This window comes from Cuculus canorus, chromosome 13, assembly GCF_017976375.1.
Source record: "Cuculus canorus isolate bCucCan1 chromosome 13, bCucCan1.pri, whole genome shotgun sequence".
Lineage (NCBI taxonomy): Eukaryota > Metazoa > Chordata > Aves > Cuculiformes > Cuculidae > Cuculus > Cuculus canorus.
The window spans coordinates 10,683,015-10,700,889 of NC_071413.1; the positions used below are offsets into that span (position 1 = coordinate 10,683,015).

Here is a 17,875-nt window from a genome sequence, read left to right on the forward strand (position 1 = left end):
AGCAGCAACTACTTCCACCTTAGGAAGAGAGGCCTGCAAGTCCCACGCTTCCAGATGCTGTGGCAATATTTGTTGCCTAATTATCTGCTGGTAGACACACAAGCCATGTGAGATGAACGGATGATTGCTTCCTGGACTCAAACAAAATTGTCTAAAGAAACAGAAAGGATTGTTTGATTTGATGGATTGCTTGTGATTAAGAAATTAACATATTAACACCTACGTATTTCAGATTTAAACAAGTAAGAGTATTGCCTAAATTTGAGATAAAGGAGGAATTAAAGCAAGTTTCTTACAGTACCATGGTATTTTGGAGTACAGTGCATAGAAAGATTTTCCTGCTCAAGCATTCAGTTTGACATGACACTGCAGCTGCCTCTGTTGTGACAAAGTCAGCACAATTACACGTGAGTAAATTTAAACTAACATAGGACTGCAACCCTGAAGAAAGTTTAAAGCTGTATGAGTGAATGATGAGACATCACATATCCAACATTCAAATCACAAATGAGTATGAGAGAAGTAATACTGTATTTCAATCTCACCCTTCTGGGGCATTTCCTCTGGAATGAGCATTAATCCTCATGAGTGTCTCAATGGTGTGAAACAGATCTGCCTCCGTTACATGGGCGACACTTCTTTCATCCACCAACAGGATCTTCACCAACTGCATGGCAAATGCCACAGCCATGTAGTTCAAGCCATTCTCCATTGACTGTCAACATAAAAAGGCAATTAAAGTTCAATCACAAACCTTACAGTGGACTGACCGCAAGTGTTCTCCAAAAGAGCAGGTTCCCTTTACCTGAGCCAAGTGAAGATCATACTGCTGCATGTTAACGAGGTGATTGCGGATTAGCAGCTCCACAGCTTCCACATTGTACTTGTACTCGTCTCTACATTCAATTAGGCACCTGAAGAAGTGGACTTATTTTACAAAGTGTGCTTAAAACCCACAGTTTATGCAAAGGAACTCAAAACTAATACTTCCCAAACTGTGCCGTCCGCTGCGATTCATTACTCAGCTCCAAAACAAGCCTTTTTTAGAGCATTCTCTAAGGTAATGTTTGAGTTCAGAACAGTCATCAGCATAACGTGCATTTTTTGCCCTGCACACCTGAGTACAACAGCCCCCAAAAGTTTCAGTTTATTCAGCGTAAGAAGCCTCTCTTCTGAGAGCAAAGCGACACATCTACCTAGCTGAAAGCATGAGTGCTTCTGCTGCATGTGTATGTCAGGTCACACAGTTTGTGACAGCATAGAGACATTCTTTATAGAATGAAGAGAAAAACACAGAGCATCCCGAGCACTTAATTCTGTTACATCCCTACCACATTCTAGGATGAAACCGCACTACCAGCAGAAGTTACTTCTGACAAAAACCCTATTTTTTTTCTGTCTAAATTGCAGCAATGTGAAATATTAACAGGTAAGGGATTCAGAAAACACAATAACTCTCAAAAGATGACAAAAGCTACAAGAGACAACAGCAGCACTGATAACTGACCTAGTAATTTGTTTATTACACCAGGGAGATCCATACGCACGGCCGTCCTGCAGAGCCTTCAGCACAAGCAGATGACACTCACGATAGCGAAGCAGAAGGTCAGCGTCTGCCCCACTGGTGGCATCCAGTAAGCCCTCTACAGCCTAGAATAGATGCAACCTGTTAGCAGAGGAAAAAAAAAGTCCTCTTCCAAATCTTCTGCAAATTCCATCAAGAAGAGTTATTACCAGAAGACTCTGCAGACACGCAAAACCCGAGTCATTGCACTGACCCTCTGATAAGGCACTGGGATATTCTACCATCTACTGGGACATCTATGCATTCACTGCACACAGCTTTCATACCACACACAAGCCTACAGCCTCTCTATGCCCCAATGGCTTTACATATGTGCTGAACTGTATAAAGACCACAACCGTTTGTGCTGCAGCTTCTGTACGTCAATGCCTCCTCACAAGTAATTCTGCAAACGAAATGCTCATGAAAAACTACATGAAAGAAAATCGACAGAACCTGCCAGCAGTCACCTTATCAGGTTCTTTAGACAAAGAACTGCAGCACTCAGAGATGCGCCTATGCTAGTCTATGGCAAATTGAAGGCAAGTCTTAAAGGGGGAGCACAAATTACCTGGTTATGTCCTAGTCAGGACTAGGTCCTTTAATACATACAAGCACTATTAGTGTAGAATAGTCTCCTTCCAGGTTTTAGTTACTTTCATTTTGCCACTGTTTGCACCCTCACGCAGACATCAGTATCCTTCCACCATACTCAGATTTTTCCCTACACCGGTCACTGTGCTCTGCACAGGCACTGACACCAGCTCAGCTTGCAGAGCTCGCTGTGATGCTCCCCACCAGGTACAATCTATTAGTTCTGGTTGGGATGGAGTTAGTTTTCCTTACTTGGTGCTGTGCTTTGGATTTGTGCCCAGACAACGTTGACAACACTCCAGTGTTCTGCCAGTTGCTGAACAATATCAAGGCTCTCTTTCCCATTCTGCCTCTCCCTCCAGCCAGTAGGCTGGGGACAGGCTAGAGTCTGGGAAGGAACACAGCCAGGCCAGCTGAAGCTGACCCAAACTGAATAAATGGATATTCCATACCGTGTGACATAACGCTCGGCAATAAAAGCTCAAGAAATAGAGCATAAAGGGGGGCATTCATGGTTCTGATGTTTGCCTTTCCAAGCAAACGTTACACGCGCTACAGCCCTGCTTTCTGAGGAGTGCCAAGACATCTACCTGCTGATGGGAGGCAATGATTTTTGTTTGCTTTGTTTTAAATGCACACACAGCTTTTGCTTTCCCTCACAAAATTGTCATAACCTGAATGAACAAATCATCCTGCCTTCTCTCTGTTCTTTCCCTGTCCTGCATGACAGCAGAATGAGAAAGCAACTAGATGGATGCTTGGCTGTCAGCTGGGGTGAAACCCACCATGTGCACTCATTTACCAGTTACTGCAAAATAAATTCCCCAAATGTGCCAAAATAAATCCAGTACTGAGTTCAATACTGTCCACCTAAAAGGGCAGTTCAAATGTTCTTAGCCTCCAAATCATCCTGAAATCAAAGACTATTCTGGACTGCAACAGCTCTCTACTTGCTACATCTGAACAAAACTCCCTTAAGCCCCAAGATCCCATTTCTGCTTCTTCTCACAGCAGCCTGGTCACCGTGTGTATAATGCACCAAGCAAACACCACAGCCCTCTTCCAACTTTATTTACTGAATTCCCAAAGACAGTGGCTGTTCGGTACTGCTCACCAAGCGAGTTCCAAAGGATGCATGAAGATACACAGTTACCAGCAAGACAATCCACAAGCCAGATGAGTAATAAACTCTAAGTGAGTTGTTAACACTCACCTTCTGCAATAGTCCAAGTGCAGCAATAGCATCGCGGGAGTTACGAGCCACTACCACAGCCTCCAAGAGGCTGCGCAATGCTTGAGCTTGAGGATTCATGGCCAGGGTGTGTGGAATGGACTGCAGGTGCTGCTCCAGTTCTGTCATACATTTGTCATAGATTTGTGCTACGTCATCTGTGGCCCACGCCTGCTGCTTAAGAAAAAGGGGGAATGAATGACACTTGCAAGGTTTGTATTTGTGAAACTCAAATATGATCGGCTCTTCTGCTTCAGAAATTATAGCATCCAGAATTTCAGCCTCTACAGCACTGTGGTTAGTTATGCTGGCATTTTAAATACACAAATATGCTCAAATTAAGCTGGGAAAATAACTAGTAAATAATTATAGCAGTCCTCAAGACCACGTATGCATACAAAAATCTGTTCATTACCTCAAAATCCATGCTTACCCTCCAGTCTTCCCACAAAAATAACCTGATATTTGAATATAATGTTTCTCTACTACTAAAACTACATGTAGCAATAATCATAACTTGCAAATCTCATCCCAGTTTGGGTTACAAACCCCTAAGACTGGACCTAAGTTTTATGTTGCCATTAGTTCAACATTAAAATTAACGCATCTTTCTATCACTATTCCCAAGCAATACAAATGCCTGATTCTCACTCGTCTTTGACCTACAGACACAAATTCTCAACATTCACCAGAAGGGCTATAGTGCTCTCAAGCTGATTAATTCAGAAATCTCTACCTTCATAGGCTGCGCCAAGAATCCTGTGGGCTGAGTTAAGTCATTGGTAGGCAAGAAGCCAGGTACATTGCGTGCAAACTCTTCATAAACAGCCAGCTGTTTTGGGTCCACACCTCCAACCTTTGCAATGAAAAGAACAGGCATCAACCTCACAACATACCACTGCTGTGGCAGTAAGAAACAAGGGCAGTTCGTGTAACAGGTAGCTGCTCAGTCACATTCACAGGTGGTCTGGACATGACAAAGTTGGATTCAGTGTTTCTGCACTGAGGTCCTGTCTCTTCTGCCGCACATCCTAATTAGAGGATTTTACTCTACAACTACAACTCATATTCCTGGAAACAGGAATAACTGAATACTGGCTTCATGTGTGTCTGATGCACAGGAGAAAGCATGCAGTACGTCCTTTCAGGGAAGAAAATATAGAGACAAGACAACAGAACAGACTAGCCATCTTTCAGTGACAGGAACAGCACAGAACATGGGACAGGACTTGTATTGTTCTCACAGAACTGAGGGAAATCATATGAGCACTCCTTTTAGAACAACATATGTATTGGTTTTCATTATTAATCAAGCTAATAGCAGCTGCACTGTTGGACAAGTCTAACAATGTATAGGATTCCTCAGCTGAAGCACTACCATCCACTTTTCACTATGAGGATGGGGAAAAGAGCAGCACAGGAAGACAGTTTGGTTAGCATCCTCACCTTTAACCTGATCTGTTCTGGCATCCGCTCAGCCTGGTAAGTTAACACAACAGGATCACAGTACCGACGACCCTCTTGTCTAGCGTGTTTTCTAAGCTCAAATTCCTAGGAAAAACACCCAAACACCACACTGAATTTTAGACACCAAGTCCAGATGCACATGAGCACATATGACTTCTAAAACACAGCAGTCCCATACTTACAGTTGCGAGCCTCTTGTCCATCTCGGGGCCTGCCTTCTCCACTGCTGTCTTCTGGATAAAGCAGCATGCTAGCTCACAGTTATCCTGTGCTAACTGGGCAGCTGCCTGCTCCATCATGTCCCTCTGTTGTGGGGAGGCTGCCTATTGAAAACCACAATAATCAGTGAAGGCTGTAAGTTTTCCCGGTAAATTACTAGCCTGAAAAACAGCACCACTGCTTATACAGAACACCAGCAACAAAAAGAAATGCTCTTAGGAATGCGCTCTCTTTGCATAGAATACACAATACATTTAATTTTGCAAAGCTTTGAATAAAACATGTAGGCAAGATGACAGTAAAGACTTTCAGCAAGGAACAAAACAGCAAGAGATTCTGCAGCTTCTCCACCAACCTATCTCCAGGGCAGAGAAATAAAGCCCTGCTTTAGACTGATGCACACACAGCAGAATGCTAACACAGGAAAACCAGGCCTTGCAGCACAGCCTCAAAGTGTTTCCATTTCCTAGCTTGTAATCAGAAGATATATATAAAGATGCATCACTAACAATGCAAAACTGTAGTCCTAAGCCTTTTTCAGCAGATTCCCTTTCTGATACACATTTTCTTCTTGAAGTCTGCTTTAAGAGAACCCTGAATAGATTTATTTTCCAGAGTGCAAAGCAGTGACTCCCTTTGCAAACGGAATATATATATAAACATAAATGGTCCAATCTACTTGGATTTCCTTGCCTCTTATGATCTACCCTTATTTAATTAATTCCTAAAAACTACACTGCTTCTTTAAAATAAAAGAAATTTTTGCTTGTCAACCCACTTCATACAATAAGTCAGATGTGAATTTTTCATGTCTTGTACAGCACTTTCTTCTGCAACACAATGTTTTGTATAATTACCCCTTAAGAAAACCTCCATGAGCTCATCCCCTTCAGACCATTGAACCCTGCCCTCCTCAGCCAGTTACCATGGAAGAGAGCAACCCCAATGCAAAAGGGCCTTCACACTGTCACTCTCTGACAGATGGAAAACAGTGACATGCCCTTAAGCAAGAGGTAGGCCATCCTGTCTAATCACTTTTAATCCCTGAGAGGACAGCAATGTCTCGATCTTTCCAAGATTCTTACACTCCTGTATCTTTTGCAGACACTGATGGTAAGCACAGCGAGGTTTCTGGGGAGCAGCTGCTGTTCTGGCCAGCAGTTCAGAAACTGTCTTTCATTTAGCCAAGAGGGAAAGCTAGCACTACAACTCAAACTTAGTCCGTTCATTGAGAGACCTAAAAACTTCCTCTAGGAAACCAAATGAACTAACAAGATGTGCAAAACCAGACTTAAACACCTATCTGCTAACAGCACAAGTAAAAAAAAAAAATCTGCCTGAAACACATACTTGCTGAGACAATCCAACACAGCACCAGGAAGTCCCAGAAGCAACTCAGTCCTCCCACACTCTACCTTTTCTACTTCAAAACCCTCAGAAAGACAAGCACTCCAAGGCTTCTGTGATGTGATCAAACTGGAGAGAACACTGGGGCAATAAGAAAAGGTAGTCATGAAGTTTGTGAACAACACTATAGTAAAACCCACCTTACAGGCTTCACACTGATACAAGCTGTTAGTTCAGCATTTGGGTTTTTTTTTCACTGTAATTCCACGAGAGTCCCAAGACTTTCAGTCACTAAATGCATTTCCACATTAGTTATGCCATGTAATTAATCAACAAGTCTACAGTGTGGAGAACTGATTCGCTAATGCTGGATGTCTACAGTCTATAAGCTGGAAATAAGCTTTGGATGATGTGACTCTTACCCTCAGTGCAGTTGCAAAACTGTTTTTCAAGTTGGTAGCTATGCTCATCAGCAAAGGTTCCCTGCAGGTAATCATGGCCATCCCAGCAGTCAGGTTCCGCATCATGTGGTGTGCGGCCACACGCATTCGTGACTCCTCTGAATCCAGTGCGAAGTCCTTCCTGACTATCTGCTCACACGTAGTCATGGCAATCTTAATTGACCGATCAACCACTGGATGGACAAGCTCTTGCACTGCTCTCTCTATCGCCTGCCGCACACACTGCTTCAACTGCGGGTGGGCTTGGAACAGTGGAATCTGGAGGAGGATTTGGAAAGTTGTTAGACTAAAGTAAAGGAGAATCCATCTAACGCAGACATGCACATTTTCTGAACAACTTTTAAAGCTGACTGTCGCACCTTGCCCACAGTGCAGCACACCCACGTTCCACATGCAGCTCTTACAATGTCTGACAACTATCAAACTGAGAAACATGACCATTTTTCTTCCAAAGTCGCAATTCAGTACAATGCAAAGACTACCTTTGTAGCTAAGTCACTGACTGGTCAAAAGGAGCAGAGAAAATCCTTTTAAGTTTAAGTGCTGACAACAACCATCCTAACTGACACTTGCTACTAGAACTGAATGGATACTAATGTCACAGCGAAAGATCACTTGGCCATCTAAGATTGCAATTACAACCACTACCCACCCCTGAAGTTCTCCATTTGCTTACTTGTTAGCACTCACTCTCCCCCTGACTTTTGGGAAGTGACTCTCCAATAACTCTGACTTACAAATGCTGCTCCTACCAGCTGAGATCTGTGTCAACACTGGTGGTAGCCTTGCTACTGTCAAGCAGATCAACACACTCATCCAATTCGATGTCATCTGCAAACTTACTGAGGAAGCACATCTAGATCATCAATAAAGATATTAAACAAGACTGATCCCAACACTGAGCCCTGGGCTCAGCCATCCAGCCAGTTTTAAGCAGACCAAATCAGCTCTAAAACTTACCGTTGGATTTAAGGTAATATGTGGAGCCAATCCCCCTAAAGAATATACATTGATGTCGTGATAACTGTACTGAGGCTGTGGAGGAACAGTAGCTGTACAAGTGGTGCTGGTAGCTGGAGTTGTAGAAGCAGCTGTAGAATACAGAAATGTATTGAACCATTACTGAAAAGCAAGTCTTACACTAGCAGTACGTACTCCTCATTTAAACTAGCAAGTAACTAAGAAACAGAAGTTCTTCAGGTTGATCATGAGGCCCCCTAAACTTACCAAGCAATTTTTAATCTCCATTTTGCCAATGATGAGTTACCAAACTAGCTTCAGCACATTTCAGCAGAGCTGTTAACAGCTTAAGCCCTGATATGTTGTTAAGAGATCATCTTGCTTCACTCCATCCTAAGGAGGAGCTATACACAGCATGTGTAACACTAGTCTTCAGGATGCCTTCCATTCCTTTTCTGCCTCCTAACTCTGTACACCTACTTCTATTACAAAACTATCCATATGCTCCCAAACATTCAGCAATGTTACAGAGGGTATGTAGCTTCACATTCATCTTTGCAATAGCATAACCTCCCCTATTAAAGCTTGCACAGCATGGTTCTGTCAGAAATGTACTTACTAGTTGTTGTGATGGGTGGTAGCTCTTCCGGCTGCTTCACGTCCTTCTTTGGAGCAGACAGCTGCTCGTCCAGATTTTTCAGACGATCCTTATCTTTCAGGAGACTTCCAGGTTTCAACTCATTGATGTCTAGTGCAAGATTCTTGCAGAGCACCTCAATCTCAAACTTCAGATTCAACTGTACAAAAATTCCAGTTTAGGTTACATCACAAGGAAAACGCCCAAACGTTTACTGGATCCCTCAACTCCCAAGCTCCCCATTCTAACCTCATACCTTTCAGACACTTTGATACTGACTGAGGATAAGATCAGTCAGCATGCAAGATACTTGTTTCAGCCAAGTTCTACTAAATTAAGGAATGCCCAATTCTCCCCATGCTAAAGAAGCAAGAAGTGAAATTCGGTTCTTCACAACATCCTTTGACTGTTATGTCAAGTAAGCCTCACACTCGTAAGTATAGAAAAGAAAAAAAGTTTACTTTTAGATCATGTTCTTGATGTAGCTCAGCTAAAACATTCATAATGGCCATTGTCCACGGGTTTGGAGGCCTGAAGACCTAGAAGAGGAGAGCAGTACACAAAGTTCATAAATCATGCGGATAACTTACAACTGGAAATTTTTGAAACATGAACATCTATGTGTGCATACAGCTGTGGAAAAGTCTGTAAAACTGCAATTATGGCTAAATTTAGTATTCTGTTTGACTGGGACTAGAATAGGATGCTAGTTGAACATTAAACTGGAAACACAATGACTTGGTCCTTCTGAAAGATCAGTTCCATTTCAAGCAGAACTGCCAGGAGCTGATTAGGGTCAAAGGCGGGGGGGAATTAAAAAAAACAAAACAAAACCAAAGAATAAATAGATCCTAGAACCTCTTCAATGGCATCCTTCCATTTCTGAATACAGTTCTGTCCAGGGATACCACCGTACAATTCAGCTAACACCACCTATTTAGACTACAAAAAAGCATGAGCTACGTACTTTCCCTCAAAATGGAACTTCTTCCCTTTAAGCCCTTACATCACTTTTCTTTCTCTCCATGAAATTTAATCAGTTTTCACTTTGTGAAAAAGTTAATTACTATCTGCAAGACTTCTGCTGCCACTTGAACCATAATTCTGCCAGCAAAAAGTCACTTACCACGCTCCTGACACTGGATTCCAAGACTTTGGCAACAAATGGCACTACGTAAAGCAACTCCTGCTGTCCCTTAACGTATGCTTCCAGTAGTAGTGATTTCACATCCAAATCCTGAAAATACCATCAACAAATGAAAAGCGGAAGAGGGTAGAGAACAAAGCAAACATTGCAAAAATTCCACTTACACACTATTTCCTTATAGGGCATTTTGGTGAAGTTGAGTCAAGACTGTCCTCAAATTCTACAGACCGCTAAGCAGCAGTTACTTTTTGAACAGATACACATTTTTACATGGGATTAATTAATCTCTTTTTGCCTAGAACTTAACTACTAACTTTTCTGATGTAAAAAATACTTAGAAGTCTTAAATGATCAAATCTAGGATCATACTCTGTACTTAGCACATAAAACAGAGGCACAGGAAGGTGATAGAATTTCCCAAATAGCCTATGCTACTGCATAACAGCGTGCCAATTCATGCCAAACAAACCTGCAACGACAGAAGCTTACCGTGTGCAAGATGGGTTTATTTTTAGCCAGCGTAATCATTCCCAGCCAGTGACCAAGGTTCTTTAACAAGGAACGGTCTGAGAAGTTGGCTGCAGCTTTGTCTGATGTCAGTAGCACCTAATGAAACAAAAGCAACTCAAACAACCACTGAAAGATGATCAGACAAACACAAATCCAACAGCTGATCTGACTTAAGATATGAAGCTCTGGAACATTAAGTTCTGAGCTTCAGTCACATTGCAGAGATACTCAAGAGTAGCCTGCACTTCAAGACAGCATCCCATAAATCTGCCCTGTAACAATTTCAAAATTCCTTTCTTTCAAGAGGATTAAAAAGAGGATTACACTTTTCCAGACCTTACTGTTTACTTTTAAGACTGTTAAAACTACTCGCTTAGTAAAAGTATAACTTGTGAAGGCAATGCTTCCACTTACTGTTTCATCACAGACCTGACAGCTACAGTTTTACTTCTTGGGAAAGCATTTAATTCTTGTTTCAAGACTTAAATCATGTCACAAGTACTCTGTTGTTTGTTTTGTTCCTTGCTTCAGAAAAGCACCAGCTGAATGGAGCAAGGTCAGCTATGCTCTGAAGAGCCAGGAAATTCTTTTGCACTACAGCGTAACCCATGGCAGTCAAGAAATTCCACCAATAGGTTTAAAAATAGTGCTTGCTCGACAAACTTGTTTCATCAGCTCATCATTCTGGGCTGCTGCTTTTTCTTCCCCCTCCTCCCCCTCAATTACCTTAGCCCTCTACTGAATACTGGTTGTTACAGTCCATTTTCTAAACCCTCCCCTTCTCCTTTATTCTTTGACCAAAACAGCAGACTCTGGGGTTTTCTTATCTTTATACTTTCCCTGCAAAAAAAGAACTAGACCATAAGCAATTTTCCTGGAGGCTATAATCTGCAAGCCTCACAGAAATTTAGAGTCCACCTACATAAATGAATTTAAATGTAGATTTGCCCTTTCATTCAATTAGAATTAAGTCTTTGGTACATTGCTGACTGAAAATAGAAGAACCCTAGCATTCATAGAGGTAACCTGCTAGTTCAATTGTAAGCCAGCAAGCAGATCTTTGAATATATCACATATTTTAAGATCAGCAACACAGTAAGCAAACAACCCGAGATAAGCACACTTAACTCTTTACATTTAACTAGGCATTAGAAAACTTGCACTACTCACCTTGATGTTTCTGTAGGTTTCATTCAGAACCATTTTATTAAACTCTGGATTCTTAAGTGTGTCAAGGAAGTTTGAATATAAGCTGTGAAAATTAGGCTCAATACTGACTCTCTTCATCACAAGGTACTGTGATACCCAGGGCATAAACTCTTCTTTCACCGTTTCCTTCAATTCTTCAACCTGTCTCCATACCAGAAGAAAAAAGCACACCGTGGAAGATATGAGAAGCTCTGACCAACGCATTTCTCTGCTTTTTAAAAAATACATTTGAAATCAGTTTCTCATTATCCAACAAACTGGTCAACCAATTCATAACACCAGCAAGGTGTAACAGTTCACTTTTCCCTCATTTGCCAGCTTTTTACCAGTCAACTGCAAAATAAACATTGACATCTTACATTAGAGCCACTCATATATAACTGACAGGACACATAGCTGCAGATTTCTACTGGTCCAGAATATTTTCCCCGAGTTTCAGCTTGAAATAGAGGAGTCCTTCAGCTTAGCCTTGCGATAACAAATGATATCAAACCCATTTATGATGAAAATGTTTGTTCAAACTTCTATTAGTGTTCTTCAGAAATTTGCATTAGTATTTTTCAGCCCTTTCTAATTACAAAAACACCGGAAAGGACAATCCAACAGTTATTCAACACACCTAGAAGTGCTTTCCCTGAAAACAAAGCATTACAATCACAATACCTTAGAACAAAGGATCTGGCTATACAGAAACAAGGAAACTTGTAGGAGAAAGCAAGATTAAGAACAGCTATCTTTCACTCATCCCTCCTTTCCCTGAAATATATCTCCAATGAGGTTCAAGCAGAAAGCATTGGAAACTACTATCTCTTTTGGTGTGCTCCCTCCTATTCACAAGCTGGAATTTTCCTATAAAACATCATCCCCCACCACTTTAGTATGGGGTTCCAGGAATACATAAAAACCTCAATTTTACTAGTGTTCTTCCATACTTGCCTTTTGTGTCATATTCGACTGAGACAGATTGTTGAAGATGAAAGCAATTTTTTCCTGGACATTCTCTGGAGGTTCTACAATTCTCTCCGTTTGATCTGTTGCTACTAACAGCGTATCAATGTTGGTAGTATTAATGGAAGGCTGGAGAGAGAATGATAAGTTAAGAATAGACAATACCTACAGGCAACACCAAAAGAAACTTTGGTTCTGTTGTGTCAAGCAAGAAAAGAATTGAGCTTTGTCAGGTGCCATCTACTATTTTTGCCATCTACTGTCAAGATTTGTTCTCAGCAGCACTCTAATGAAGCCAAGGGATTTTCCTATACAAACAATGATCGACACTCAGCAGAAGAATGCTGCTGTCTGAAAACCGCTAGCATTTACATTCATATATTAATGCCATGGCTACCAGCCTGCATATAATGTCAGCCTGGAGAAAGTCATAGCTCAATACTGAGCAGTGCTTAGTACAACAGTGAGTCTCCAGGAGCACTTCAGTGTGGAACTGGGAAGGAGAAATCCCAGAGCTTCATTTCTGAGAAAGCCTGCTCACTGTAAGTCAACAGAATGTGTCCCATGACCCTACAGCTGCAGGTCTAAACTCAAGGGCTTTAGCACCCAGTACACTGCAATTAAGGGGAAAAGGAGAGTCAGTGCAAAATATCAACCATGACTTGACTTTAAAATTGGGCAATATAAATGCCTCAGAGTAACAACTATCTACATGACATAATCAGGTGTGAAAGACACTGACAACTACATCATGAACTGTTCTCATTATTTGTTCACAATACTTTCAACTACCTTTGCCTTTCACCTTTTAATTGGAAGAGCTTCTGTTAAGAAAGCAGTACAAAGGCTGTGCCAGGAAGCAAGACAGCAAAGTCTTACTGTACAACTGATGCACTATAACAGCTCTACACATCCTCAGCGTACACATGGAACCAAGTGCAGCCCGGTGCTTTCTGTGGAATAGCCAATACCATCCATGTACCAACCCTGCAATAATCCCGACTAGCAACGAATTGCTAGATAGATAGAGTTGTGTAAGTGACTAAAGATTTGAAATATCTAATGCAATTACAACAGCCAAGTCAAAGGTGATTTTAGTGCGCAGCATGTGTTCTCAAGCCCCAAGCAGAATAGCAGCTGCCAAGTACTTCAGGAGTCTACTGCAAGTCATTAACAGAAAATGATAATTCTGTAACTATCTTGATAATGAAAGCCTCAATAAAGATGCTTCTACTTGACACCTCAGTGATTCTACAGTTTCATGATCAAAAATCCCTTCTCTACAAAAATGCTGGTCATATTTGAAAAGATTATATGCTGTAGGCACGAAATATGAATTACAGTTCGAAAACTTGTGTAACAGAAATTAAATCAGATTTTGCCTCTACATTCTCAATCCAGAGCAGCAAATTAACTCCTTTCCTTCTCCAGTAAGGGTGCTGAAGTCACAGAATGCTTACCGGCACGTCTTTCTTGAAGCTGACTCCAGTTGGTCGGGTGATCGTAATGGTTTTTGCAACAGTGGTAGTGGTTGAGGTGGTTACTATAGTGCTGACTTGGCCAGCAAGAGCAGCTTTTGCTGGAACTTGGGCCTGGGCCTGAGCCTGGGCAAGTGCAATACTTCCAGGGGTGGTGATTGAGCCCTGCATCTTCACAGGAGGATCTCTGGATTGTTGTCCATATTCTATGTACTAAAACAGGGTAAATAAGCACACACAAAACTTGACACACTGCAAGGAAACTGTGGGCTGAGTTTTAGCATGAGCAGTATAAAAGTTTGCCAACAATCTTTAAAATACTTGACACTAACACCATTAAGGGAATTTGCAAATTACAAGTGAACATGCATATAAAGCACATCTTATCACTATTTACTTTCTTTCTTATTGGAGAGGAGCTCAAACTCTACCTCTGACCTCAACAGGCTGATGCTAAGCCTCACAAGACTGAACATCCTTAAATTTTCCAGAAACCTCCATCCCTGCAGGCCTTGAATAGCAGAAGAGGCAGCGCACTAATACGAACAACTCACCTCCTGCAAATGATGCGGGAACTGTATAAAGTGACTAATAGAAGCCAAGTGCTGACAATACTGGGGATAGTCCTTCAATCTGTCAGACAAAATGCGCATTAGTCAGAGCATGAGTCCAGAGAGAAAACAGGAATACAGAAACACAAATACAACACTGGTATGTCATTCCCGTACTGCATCACAGAATTACTTCTGTACTCCTTACAGCAGCTGTGTTATAAACAAAGCATTTTCTATAAAGTGCTTTTTGTTGCAAAACGCATTTTAAATTAATTCATTTAACAAGAAAACACAGGGTTTATTCATAACAACTCATCTACCCCTATATCTCTATACTTCTGACTGAGCACACAATGGTATTGACACACAAGGTCTGCAATACATTATTGGGAAAGTAATTTTTAGTTGAACTCTGTATTCCAAACAGGACAGACTGCCCATAACACCCAAGACAGAAGCTTCACCTAAGCACATCAATTATTATCGTTCTACTTACGAATGCTAGACACTGTTAATAGTCATTGACCATAAAACACTTGGGTCCCACTTAAAACTGTTCTTAAGAGAAGGAAGAAGGTGGCTAAATCTCAAGTACGTCAGCTTTAAGTGTCTTTATTCATTCTGCTCAGTGAACTCCACAACACTATATCCAGCTATGAAAGCTGCAAGCAACGGCTTTTTTAGATTAAACATTGTAGGGAAGATGAACTATAAAAGGAGAACAAGTACACACTTCCACTCCACGCATTTCTACTCATTAAATAATTCCAGGAAGCTTTCTAACACTTTTCAAGTTCAAGTATTTACTTCCAAAATGGAGATTTTTTTTTTCCCATGGGTATACAATATTGCCTACCATTGCAGCCTGACTGCAAAGCTTCCTCTATCTGCAATCCACTAAAAGCTTTGAGAAAGCTCTTTTTTTTTTTTAATACTTTTTGCCACACTTGAGATTTCTTTCTAAAACCGAAGTCCTACAGCTTATTTCCTAGCCAGCCTTTCCACAATTATTATTGCAAATAGCACGCCATGACAACCCACTTATAAAGAGTAACTACATTCACCTCACTGCTAACAAACCGACAATCCATTAAGCACTTTCAGCTTAATTCAGCACTTTCACATCTCCGTTTGTTCCACATTTACAGAGGTACCACATTCAACATTTTGACTTAAAAAGAAGTACTCCTCGCCCTTTAACTAGCACATTAGCACATTTTGTTTCAGCTCAGCAAATCTCTAAAATAATCCTGGAGTTTAAGACACGTAAATTTCTAACACATATCAGCAATTTTGTACTGCATAACTGGAGCAGGTTCAAGGTTTACCAGACATTGCATGCACTGCTACAATTATTATCAAAATCCACACTCACCTATTTTTAAATCTATCTAGTGCAGCAATACCAAAATAGTACATTTTGGATCCAAAAGGCTTTCGTAAGGCTTCAAGAACATAGCGCAGGGCCAGGCCCAATGCCATATAAGTAACCAGTCCTTTCTCTATTATCCCACCGAAGAGGCAGGCTGTTATGTGCAGCTCTTTATCTGGGTACTGGGGAAAGAAACGGTATTCCTCAAACAAGTTCCTCAGCATACAGTTAAACACTTCTCGTTCCCGTTTAATGCTGGAGTCCTTAAACCTCTGCAGCATTTCCAAGACCTGCAAAGAAATGGGAAATCGTTATCAAGACATTTGCTTTATTTCAGCCCTTCTGCATCTCCAGGTTTGAAGAGCGCCTACGCATACTAAGGTAAATTGCACTACCACAAAGCAAACTGCAAAATAACTCCTTCAAAAAAACCTCATTTTAGCCAGCAGACATCACACTACAAAGAGCTTCCTCTTCAGGGTTTAATTTTTTCCCTTTTAAGTAACTGTCTTCATATAAAAGTTTTTTGTGACCACCTACTCCATTGCTTCAAAATTAGAAAAATTAAAATTAATGTTCACTGTCCTTCATAATTTATAACCACACAAATATATTACAGTAAATTTGAAGCACTTCAAAGAGCAAGTACATCAGACTGATAATTACTCTCATGGAGACTAACCAAAATAATTATCAAAGCACAAGAGGTAGCACTTAGGACACCTTTATATATTTAGAAGTTGCAGTCATTTTTAGATATTTTAAAAACAAATGTATTCAATATAAGCGTAATTTATACAGACTGTGCACACTTTAGCACTTATTTTAAATATACAAGGTTCCATTCCACACTGAACTCTTCCCACTTCGCGTCATTTTAGGAGTGTTAATTAGACATCTAAAGTCTTCAGTCCTCAGAAAATCAAAGCTAAAAGTAATCATCAGCTGCAAATTTTATTCTGTGTATTTCCAAGGCAGCAGGCTTTCCATTTACTTTATTAACTGCAGCCACAGAAAAAAAACAGTGCTGCAAGCATCCACCACGACCCCTTTATAATCTTCCACTACATCATGAAGGAAATATATCTCCATTAAGGAGTATTTACAGTCAACTTTATAGCAAGCTTCTGGACAGGTGATGCTACAGGAGGGAACTCACCTCATCTACAGACATGGTCGGATGTGGTGGATGGTTGTAAATGCGCTGGAAGTAGCTGTTTGCCTCATCATCTATTTCTTTGCTAAAGTGCTGGTTAGCCTCTGGCCACACCTGAGATAAGTCAGCTGTTAAAAAAGGGAACAGGTATCACACTCAGAACAGCTTCAGACAGTCAGGATGTCACCTAGTCCTTTTCAACTCTTTCATCAATCTATACAAAGCCTGGTAGTTCTCCTGAAACGCAGGATATTTAACCATTCTAGCAGACAGGAATTGTTATTTAAAAATCTGTTTGTAATAGATTGTATATTTGAAAAAGAACTTAATCCTAAAATAGAATTAACCTCATATGGTTTGATTCCTAGAAACCACTGCATCCTAACTTCACCTCAACTGATGCCCAAACTAAATGAATGCAAACTGGACTCCAATAAAGCATGCTACACAACACTAACATGCAGACAAACTTTCACACCAGCCAGCAAGCTTCAAGCAAGCTTATACTGAATCCTCAAGCCCAAAAATATAAACTAATGATCACCACAGACACCTCCCACTGTACTCCCGTAGAGACAGGTAACTTTGCTTTTATGGTGGAACTACCAAAGGAGACAGACAGGCAATAACAGCCATGTGGAAAGTTTAGCATGTGGCTAAACTTCCTAAAGGCAACATTTGAATACTTAAATGTTTCATTGTGAACATACTTCAGAGGCACAGAAGAGCTAAGGAGAATGGCTTAGTGTTAGGAAACAAATTATTCCTTCCAAAACGCACATTCCCAGCAGCTTGTATTCATCTTCTTTCTTTCCAATTTTGCAGTCTAATTCACTGCTTCACCTGCCGAACTCTCTGCTGCAACAGGACCTTACCCGGGTAGCTTTCTTTAGTCTTGCTACAAAACAAACCCACCCTCTCACCAGGCGCATACAATTCTCTGTAAAGAGCAGGACAACACTTCTGTTCTAAACACAGCACCACAAAAACGGACACAAACACACTGTCCATGCAAATCAAC

The 17,875-nt window shown here is 41.0% G+C and overlaps 1 protein-coding gene and 1 non-coding gene across 2 annotated transcripts in view; both read right to left on the reverse strand.

The window, feature by feature from the left end:
* Nucleotides 1-17,875, reverse strand: part of CNOT1 (CCR4-NOT transcription complex subunit 1) — a 56,201-nt gene that overhangs the window by 9,208 nt on the left and 29,118 nt on the right. The window contains exons 20-38 of the mRNA XM_054078631.1: nucleotides 16,858-16,982; nucleotides 15,702-15,988; nucleotides 14,327-14,405; nucleotides 13,755-13,985; nucleotides 12,283-12,423; nucleotides 11,308-11,487; nucleotides 10,117-10,233; nucleotides 9,607-9,717; nucleotides 8,942-9,019; nucleotides 8,463-8,640; nucleotides 7,844-7,974; nucleotides 6,845-7,141; nucleotides 5,039-5,179; nucleotides 4,836-4,940; nucleotides 4,126-4,245; nucleotides 3,372-3,563; nucleotides 1,508-1,650; nucleotides 806-914; nucleotides 546-715 (exon numbers count right to left, since the gene is read on the reverse strand). Coding sequence (XP_053934606.1) covers nucleotides 546-715; nucleotides 806-914; nucleotides 1,508-1,650; nucleotides 3,372-3,563; nucleotides 4,126-4,245; nucleotides 4,836-4,940; nucleotides 5,039-5,179; nucleotides 6,845-7,141; nucleotides 7,844-7,974; nucleotides 8,463-8,640; nucleotides 8,942-9,019; nucleotides 9,607-9,717; nucleotides 10,117-10,233; nucleotides 11,308-11,487; nucleotides 12,283-12,423; nucleotides 13,755-13,985; nucleotides 14,327-14,405; nucleotides 15,702-15,988; nucleotides 16,858-16,982 — 2,935 coding nt within the window. The remainder of the gene's footprint in view (nucleotides 1-545; nucleotides 716-805; nucleotides 915-1,507; nucleotides 1,651-3,371; nucleotides 3,564-4,125; nucleotides 4,246-4,835; nucleotides 4,941-5,038; nucleotides 5,180-6,844; nucleotides 7,142-7,843; nucleotides 7,975-8,462; nucleotides 8,641-8,941; nucleotides 9,020-9,606; nucleotides 9,718-10,116; nucleotides 10,234-11,307; nucleotides 11,488-12,282; nucleotides 12,424-13,754; nucleotides 13,986-14,326; nucleotides 14,406-15,701; nucleotides 15,989-16,857; nucleotides 16,983-17,875) is intronic.
* Nucleotides 10,651-10,788, reverse strand: LOC128853547 (small nucleolar RNA SNORA46). Its single transcript, XR_008452154.1, has one exon. It is a non-coding gene; the product is annotated as a small nucleolar RNA SNORA46 (small nucleolar RNA).